General features: G+C 40.5%; 1 protein-coding gene across 1 annotated transcript in view; it reads left to right on the top strand.

Moving 5' to 3' along the window:
• Window positions 1-3,642: 3,642 nt before the first annotated feature.
• ADTRP (androgen-dependent TFPI-regulating protein) overlaps window positions 3,643-9,675 on the top strand; it is a 105,073-nt gene continuing 99,040 nt past the window's right edge. Inside the window, exon 1 of the mRNA XM_006891631.1 lies at window positions 3,643-3,795. Coding sequence (XP_006891693.1) covers window positions 3,643-3,795 — 153 coding nt within the window. The remainder of the gene's footprint in view (window positions 3,796-9,675) is intronic.

Here is a 9,675-nt window from a genome sequence, read left to right as displayed (position 1 = left end):
AACAAGTGATTGTGAAGACCATGGCCTGTATCAGATGCACCTTAGTCTCCAGAGAGACACCATTGCTCTTCAGTACTTTGGAGAGGTCCCTAACAGCAGACTTTCCCATGGCAATGCGCCTTTTAATTTCCTGGCTGCTGGTGCCAAGACTGTTGACTATGGAGCCAAGCAAACTAAAGCTGTGCACAATCTCAATATCTTCACCATCCATCCTGATGCTGCCAATTGGTCGAGTGGTGAGAATCTTTGTCTTCTTGACATTGAGCCTCAATCCATATTGTAGGCTGCAGTCCTTGACACTCTGTAGCAGGTGCTTCAGGTCCTCTTTAGTTTCAGCAAGCAGGGTTGTGTCATCTGCATAACACAGATTGTTGATAAATCATCCACCAATCTTGACCCCACATTTCTCCTCATAGAGCCCAGCCTCCCGGATAATCTGTTCTGCATGTAGGTTGAAAAGGTATGGAGATAGGATGCGTCCTGGCATATGCTCTTCCCAATTTTGAACCATGCAGTGTTCCCTTGCTCTGTTCTGACGACTGCCTCCTGGTCCAAGTATAGGTTTCGCATTAGCATGATCAAGTGTTCTGGGATTCCCATTCTTCTCAGAGTCAGCCACAGTTTGTTATGATCCACACAATCAAACGCCTTTGCATATGAAACACAGATAGACATTCCTTTGATATTCCGTGCTTTCAGCTAAGATCCATCTAACATTATCTACAATATCTCTAGTACCACGACCCCTTCTAAACACAGCCTGGACTTCTGGTAGTTCTCTGCTGATGTGCTGTTGCAGTCGTTTGCATTTATTCCTCAATATCACCTATAGGATAATATCCAAAACTACTCACTCCCATATGTCTTTGGCACTCTCTCATCTCTCAGAAAAATATCATTTGATATTTTTCCAACACTGTCAACTTGTTAAGAGTATGCTTGTGAATTCCTTCCAGGGCTGAGGCTGGGTCTTAATTAAGCATTCTCTACCCTCCCTGTCCCCCAGTAATAATTGAACACAAGGTACAGAGCAAGTTTTTAATAGATGTTATTATTATGTACTGTCAAGTCAGAACTGACCCACAACTGACCCTTCAGCAGATTTTCAGGGGCCGTAAATCACATGAGAGGAAATTGCCTTTCTCCTATGGAGCAGCTGATGGACTTTGACTCTTATCCTATAGGTGATCCTGAGGCAATATAGGCACAAATGCTGAGAAAGAAGTGGTGTGAAAAGTTTGCTATTTCAGAAGGAACAGGAAATACCTGCCTTGTAAAGAGTGGATTTAGATGATAAGCCTAGGATTTAAAAAATCAGTACAGAAACTGTCATGGTATTGGCAAGAAAAGAAGGCTTGAACTGGAGTAGCTATTAGCAACCAATGGGATACAAAGAAGGGTCCTTAATTGAACTAGATTTGGGAGATGTAATTGGCAGGAGTTAATTGCGAGTTAAGAGACAAGGACGACTCACAGGTGGATTATGAGGCCATTGATACGAGAAAGAGATTTTTAAAAAGCTAGACATGGGGGAGGTAATAAATTAAATATAAAGGTGTCTCTGGCTCATTCAGGACCTATCCGGCCAGCAGCTTGAAGCTGTAGAAAGTACGTTGATGCGTCAACAGGGTTGGAATGTGACATGTACTGGGAGTCCCAGAAACTTATGGTACATTAAAATACTACAGTTGCTACGTAGCATGAAATGAGCAGTAGGCTTCTCTGGCTCCTGGTCCTTGTGCACACTAACATGTAAGAAGCTGGCAGAGGAAGAAGGTTTAAGATGGAAATTGAGGTTGGTCAGTGCATTGTTATAGGGAGGGCCACCTCAGCTTAGATGTGACTGCCTTGGGGCTGGCTTCTTGGGCCCTCCAGCAGTTCCCTGTACTTGTCACCCACAGAAATCAAAAGAAGTAAGCTATGAGTCAGTTCTAACTTCACAGCAATGATTTCTTAAGTGGCATAGTGTTGATCAACTAACCAAAAGTTTGCTCAAATCTACCAGCCATTCTGTGAGAGAAGAATGGTCCATCTCCTTCTGTAAAGATTTAAAACCTCAAAAACTTGATGGAGTGGCATTTATAATTTTGTATTGTGTTTTATATCATTCGTTTCCTGAATCACCCTCTCTTCTGAAATGGTTTAAATGCAGATTAACACTGCCTAGGAGTTCTAGTGGCTTAATGGTAAGAGACTGTGTTGCCAACCCACATGTGTGAGGTTTGGATCCACCAGTTGCTTTGCGGGAGAAAGATGGGTTATCTCTTCCCATGTGATTTACTGGCCCTGAAAATCCACTGGAGGGTAAGCTATGTGTCAATTCTTTCTCAATGGCACACAACAACTGCTGTCTAGCTTTGTGTTTTCTTCTCTTATCCACAGTTGCTCATGTTTGGGCATCTGCTGACATAAGAAGTGACTTTGTTTTTGTTCCTACCCCCATTGTACAGCCTACAGTTCTTTCTCCCCAAAGTTAAGCGCTGGTTAAGTGATCAAATGTCAGCTACAACATTGTATAACAGCACTGGGGAGCATTCCTCTTAGGGATTTACTCAGAATCATCTGAGTTAGTTGCCCAGGGAAACAAGCTGGTGATGTCACAAGGTACCACACTTCCAACTCCTCCAGTTTCGTCTGTTGAACTGGAGGCAGATCCCAATCGTGTACCCTTTCCCAGGCCAGGTGTTTCTGGTCTTCTCCAAGGCAATGCAGGTACCCTCCTGTTTCCCAACTGGTCTAACCTCAGGTATGTAGCAGTTGTGCGTGAGTTTTCCTGGTTTTTTCCTTCCTGGGATGTAAGCACTTACACCAAAGGAGAGTCTGAAATAGCCCAGGGCAATCCTCGGTTCTCTAATATGTAAATTAAAAGGGAAAAAAATCAACATCAAAGGTCAGTTGCCTATAAATGGTCAAATTTTGCCTCAGATTTTATAAGTTCTTAGGTGTCTTCATGGAGCTTTAATGGCTCTGTGATAAGGAGCTGTACGGCCAACTTAAGGTTATGCAATTCAAATCCCCTAGCTGTTCTGAGAAAGAGGTAGAATCTCCTCCCATGTGCTTTATCCTCAGAAGACCTACTGGAGGGTCAATTAAGAGTCACTTCTGACCTGATGGTACCCAACAACATAACAGGAAATTGCAGGAGCAGGATGCTAACACTTTATCTTTTTACTTAATCATACTAACAATCTCTCCCCAAGTTCCTCAGTTTATCAGCCTACTACTTTCTTTCTCTCAAAAGATATCATTACAACATTTTTGTTTTGCCTGAATGAAAGAGAGAAAAATAACACCATGATTTACTTTAATAAGTGTTGGTATTTCGTAAGTGTACTTAACTATGATCCCGCCCAGTCAAATGGTACAAAGTGCAGCTCCTGGGAGGCTCCCTGCCCAGAGTAAAGCGTGAATGTAGAAATTATGCTAATCTGAAGATTATCTGCTATTATAAACCAGCAATAATTCTGTCTCCCAAGTTTATCAGGAGAGAAGCAAAGTTCAGCCTCTGCTGGCATTTTAACGCCGGAAGTCTGGTTCCTGAGGAGACTAGGGTTCAAGCAGCTCTTCCTGTGGTAGCACTTCAGCTGTGAGCCGGGAGAGGAAGTTACCTGAGGCATTGCCTGCTCCCAGCTGAGAGAAGTCATGGCAAAAACTTCTACCTGCATATACCACTTCCTCGTCACAAGCTGGTATATTTTCCTCTGCAACTACATTCTCCAATGCCAAAATGATCCACCAAAGGCCAAAATATTTGAAAACGGAGGCCTGTCAAAGTACCTGACATTCCTGAATCTGGTAAGTCCACTTGTCTCTACCTGAGTCCAGACTGCCTTTGCTTCTCCACATGGCCCCTCTGGGTTTCATTAAGCACACAATTCCACCAATCCCTCCAGCAGCGTTTGTGAGTGTTGCTTTTTGCTTGTTGATCTAACATTTTGTTCTGAGTAACCAATTTGGAAGTTATCTGTAGCATCATTTTGGGTTGGCTAATTGGAAAAGATTCTTTCTTCAAGAACCTTATCTTGGAACTCTTTTCAGGTGACCCACCATCAGGGGCTAAATGAATGATCTCATCCTGGGTTTGCTCACAAAAATGCAGGCAGATTGTTAACTTTATCTACTTTGGGAAGTCTGTAAAGAGAAGGCAGAGTGTCGTGTCGTATGTTGTGTAGGAAGTGCGGTTCCCATGGAAGGAGAATGCCATTTTATAGCACACACAGACTAGCAGATTTAGCTAAGAAAAGCAAACACATTTTTGCCACGTTCATATTCCCACTTCCATTTTTTTATAGGCTCTGTCTGCATCTGAAAGAACAAATCACCCCACCAAATGGCAAATACACACTTTTAACTATTTAAAGACCAATCAATCTTCCAGCACAACCCCTTGTCTTTTAAACCCTCCTTGACTATATTAAAATTAACAACAATATGGTTGATGGAGTGTTAATCTCTTATCAATTGTACAACACAAGGTATATCCTTTTGTTTCAGCTCTGAGTACTTCTCTGTGTTTAAAGACATCCAGATGTTGGTCTGTTCCAGTCATTCAATTTCATGAAGAAAGAAAAAAAATGCATCTGTGACACTAGAATAACATAGTCAAAAATTGTTGAGAGCTCTGTGCCTTTGTTTTTCTAGATGACAAACTCTCATAAAAGATAGGTATCTACAGTCAAGATATGTTCAAAAAAATCAACATTCAATGAAGGTGCTCTTATGCTATCAATGATTAAGAACAAATGTTTCACTGATTACAGAAACCAGCTCCCTCTCAACATTCCTTGTCTGACTTCTTAATTCTATTTCAGCTAAATGTTCCAAGGCCTTCTTTTCCTTTATTTTTTGGGTTTTGGGTTTTTGTTTTTGTTTTTTTAATCATGGCCCAAGTGAAAGTTTACAAGACACCCTTATTTTTCCATTTAATCATTCATACACATTTTGTTTTATGGCATCCATTCTAATCTGTACAATGTAACTGCGTCAGTCCCTCTTTCTTTTTGTGAGTCTTATTTCCCATAATAATTTTATGCTATTCCTTCCTGTCTTCTAAGCTTTGTAATCCTGACTAAATATTGGCCTTTTGATTGATAATTTTAAGGGGCGTCTTATAAGTCTGTAATTTAACTGCAGGTTGAGCCATGCAGATATGCTCCTGGTTTGACAGTGATTGAAAACAGAGTCTTGGGGGTTCCATCAGCCTCTATCAGACTTGCAAACCTGATCATTTTTATTGTTTTGAGTTCTTCACCCACTTGAATTTGAGATTGTCTCCTGTGTCCTTTTTTTTTTTTTCTGTGTCCCTTTCGAGAATGGGACTACTGGTCTCTGGGTTGTGGAAGTTATTAGGCCTTTGAACTAACTGTTCCTATATGTCTTTGCCTTTCTTTCCTCTTCTTTGTTCTAAATAGGAGCAGATCACCAGCTGTACTTTCAGTGGCTTTTTGGAAGCTTTTAAGATCCCATCAGAGTAGGAGGTAGAAGGTAATCTTGTGGGCTGTTATGCCAATTGACCTTGACGTCGCCCAGCTTCCCACTATGGTTCTGAGGCCCTGGGAACAAAAACTCAGATTGTTTGCTTATGACTAAGAACTTTACATAATTTTATCCCCATTTTTTTAAAAATGGGGAAAACCCCAAAAAATGACAGTAGAATAAGTATAACAGAAGAAGAATTGATGCATTCAGATGTGTCACAGAAAAAGCCTAACCAGATTGCTCCTTAGAGGCAAAGATGGTAAAACTTCGTCCCATATATTTTGGACATGTTGTTAGGAAGAGTCAGTCCTTGGAAAAGGACATCATACTTGGAAAGGTGAAGGGTCAGTCAATGAAAAGAGGAACCTTAATGAGTTGGATTAACACAGTGACTCTAATAATAGACTCAAGTATATCAGAGATGATGCGGATAGCATAGGATAGGACAAGGTTCAGATCCATTGTTCATGGTGTTGCTATGAGATGTACTCAACCTGATGGCTCCTAACAACAATAATAACACAAAATTCCTATCACTTCATTTTTTATTTTTTTTTTTAAAAACCATTGCATTCAAGTAGGTTCCAATTCACAGTGACCCTTTATTAGGTTTCCCAGGGTGTGAGTCTTACCCAGGAGAGCCAGACTCTCTTTCTCCCTCAAAGCAACAGTGGATTTAAACCACTCACCTTTTGGTTAGCCCCTCAACACACTATGTTCTTTGCTACTAGATTCCTCTTGAACTCTGTTGTAGACATCTTTTTTGGTTTTTGTTGTTTGTTTTATTATTTATACTAGTTTACAAAATTCGAATACATTGTTTTTCAGACCAGATTCTTCCAATTTCCCTCACCCTTCCACCCATCAAATTGTACAACCCCATGGTTAATCCACACCCTGCACATCCTCCTCTTTTTATCATCTTGCAAAGAACAAAAAAAATGTCATGAGAATTTTCATATTTTCTTGTGATGTATGTTGTTGTTGTTGATTGCCTTCGAGTTGAGCACAACTCATAGTGACCCTAAGAACAAAAGGCCTGAAGCCTTTCTGTAACTATCGACATTTATCAAAGTTCATAGGATTTCCAGAGGTATATAATGTAAAAATATGGGGAATTTCGTCTAGATTTCTAATATAGCATTTTGTATTTAATCAAACTTTTTGATTGTTGCTTGTAGCTGACATGAGAATACGGAGAGATCTACTCTACAGTGTAGGAATTGGTGTGGCTGCCATTACCATGATTTCAATTCCACATTCATCTGTTCCTCTGAGGATCTTGAAATAGCCTTTCTCACCCCAGGTGGTTGGTCTTTATGAAGAGCGAAAAAATACATGATTGTCAAAGATGCTATCACTTCCTAGTGTTAACTCTTCTCTGTCACTGAATCCTTTTAAAAAAACTTTGCTAGGCTTGTATTAGACTTTGAAATCTAAAGCATGTGAAGGCTGAGGCCTGTAACCAGCTTTTAACTTTTTCTAAGTCACATAGACCCAGACTGTGTCCTTTGCCCTCAGAGAAAGTGCAGTTATCAGTGGTTCCACACGAGCTTGGGGAGGAGTGATTACTTATCTGAGGGCACCCTTAGTGATACCTGTAAGTCAGAGCTTCAGCCACATAGGAACCTCAGCAGCAACACTATAAACTTTAATTTAAAATTGTTTACAGATCCCAAACATAGTCTTTCTCCCCTCAAAGTTGCCTTGCCTACCGTGGTGTTCAGAATCTTACAAATAGAATTAAGAGCCATTATTTCATCACTCATCAGCATCATTGTTGAAGGATTTCCCCTGCTCTAGAATGGTCTCTCTTTGTTCCGTTGATGTCTTAATAAGAGAATCTGCAAAATCTGTTCCAATCTGGGGATATCTGTTTCCTCTGAAATTCATCCCTTCCTCTCCAATCTTACAACAACTATCCTCCATTGCATTATTTTATCATTTTCACCTGGGTGACCACATAATTTTCTTACTATCCCCTTCTTATCTAACACAACTTACTTATCTACAGAATCCAGATTATCTTGCTAAAGTTTATTTTTGTTTTGCTTTTCTTGGTTTTTTTTTTTTCTTTTATTATGATTCAGATCATAAAGTATGTCATCTATTGCTCAAGAAAACACAATGTCTCCCTTCGGCCTTACAGAATTCAGTCTAACTCTTGACTTCAGAGAGCCTTTGCCTTCCCAGCCCTCAACTTCCCACCCTGCACAAGGATCCTGGTCTCTTCCTCAGGAAGGCTGATTTCTTCATCGTTGTTGATCCAAAGACTTCTTGCTTTCTCTGAAAAGGGAAAGTCTGATGTTTTCCAAACATAAAACACCTTCCTACCTCTTTTCACCACTTTACTTCTCATATTGTTGTTATCATCAGTTCCTGCTCCCACTCATATAAACCCCTACCTATAACAGAACAAAACTCTGCCTGATTTTGTACTATTTTTGCAATATTTGCTGTGCTTAAGCCCAGTGTCGTCTTCCACGCTGTTGGACTCATCATTTGGCACTGTATCAGGCAATGTTCCAATGCTGTTCATAAGACTTTCAAAGGAGCTGTGATGGTCTAGTCCACGAAGAGTTGTGCTGCCAACCCAAAGGCCACATCACTCTGGCAAGCAAAGCCACCTGTGGCTCCAGAATGAAAAAGATGGACTATCTCCTCCTGAGTGATGTATAAGCTCCTGAAGCCTGTTGAATGAATGGTCAGCTATGAGTCATAACTTTCAGAAGTGGTTGGTCAGTCCTGCTTCCTAATTTTTGCTAGTTGAGAATTGTTGTTCTTATGTGCTGTTGAGTTGAAACTAATTTTTAGCTGACCCTATAATAGAGTTTCAGAGGAAGTAAATCACACAGGGGGAGATGCTTTTTTTCCCTTATAAAACAGCTAGTGGATTCAAATCTGACTGCTTTTTGTAGTGTACCTCCTTACTACCTGAGCACCAGAATTCCCACTCTGGAATTTTGCTGTTATTGTTAGGGGCTGTTGAATTGAGTATATGACTCATAGGAACCCTATGACAAAGATCTGAACTGTCCTACCCTCTGCTGTCCTCATCATCTCTGACACACTTGAGCCCATTGCTACAGTCATTGTATCACTCTATCTTGTTGAGAACATTCCTCTTTTTTTGCTGAACCTCTATGATTCCAAACATCTATAATATCCCTTTCCAAGGAATAGCTTCTTCTAACAACATAGCCAAACTATGTGAGATGAAGCTTCACCATCCTTACCTTCGGGGAGCCCTGGCTATACATTTTCGGTACTCTTCTCTAACAATCCTCAAAGGCATCAACAATTCTTCTGTTATCTTTATTCATTGTCCCGTTCTCAGATTCATAGCAGGTGATTGTAAAGACGATGACCTGAATAAGGTACACTTTAGTATTCAAACTGACATCATTGATCCTCAGTAATTTGGAGAGGTCCCTAACGACAGACTTTCCCATGCAACATGTTTCCTGATCACCTTATTGCTGATACCAAGTGTGTTGATTATGCATGAAATTGTTAAGATGAAATAAATTAAATTGTAAGATGAAATTGTTGACAGTTTCAATCTTTTCTCCATCTGTTAGGATGTTGCTTATCGGTCCAATAGTGAGAAATTTTGTTTTCTTGATGTTGGGATGTAATCAGTATTGAAGCTCTTTGATCTTCTGTAGCAAGGTCTTCAAAAAGAAACTACCTGAAATCCCATCTTGCTCTCAATGTGGTGGAGTTGGAATAAATTCATAGCTGACCCTCCTGCAGAGTTTCCAAGGCTGTAACTGCTTGGGAATTGACTGTCAATCTTTCTTCTCTGCAGTTGGATTCAAACTGAAAGAGAGGCATGGCCTTTGGGTAAGCAGCTTAACTCCTTAGGGACTATACCACCATCTTCTTGTTGTTGTTTGGTACCTCAAGTTGAGTACAACTGCCGAGACCCATCAACAACAGATCTGAATCCTTTCCTGTTCTGTGCCATCTTCACATTCCCTGACACATGCAAGCCTGTTGTATCAATTCTCCTGGTTGAGGATCTTCCTCTTTTTGCTGACCCTCCACCTTTTCAAGTATGATATCCCTCTAGAAAGAAGAGCCTTCCCTAACAACATACCTCACACAGCAAAGTATGTGAGATAAAGCTTTATCGTCTTTGCCTCTAAGGAACACTCTGGCGACACCTTCTCCAAGACATATCTCTTTATTCTT

This window comes from Elephantulus edwardii, unplaced genomic scaffold, assembly GCF_000299155.1.
Source record: "Elephantulus edwardii isolate Elephantulus edwardi_28Jun2011 unplaced genomic scaffold, EleEdw1.0 scaffold00101, whole genome shotgun sequence".
Classification (NCBI taxonomy): Eukaryota; Metazoa; Chordata; class Mammalia; order Macroscelidea; family Macroscelididae; genus Elephantulus; species Elephantulus edwardii.
This window is presented reverse-complemented; position numbering and strand designations above follow the sequence as displayed.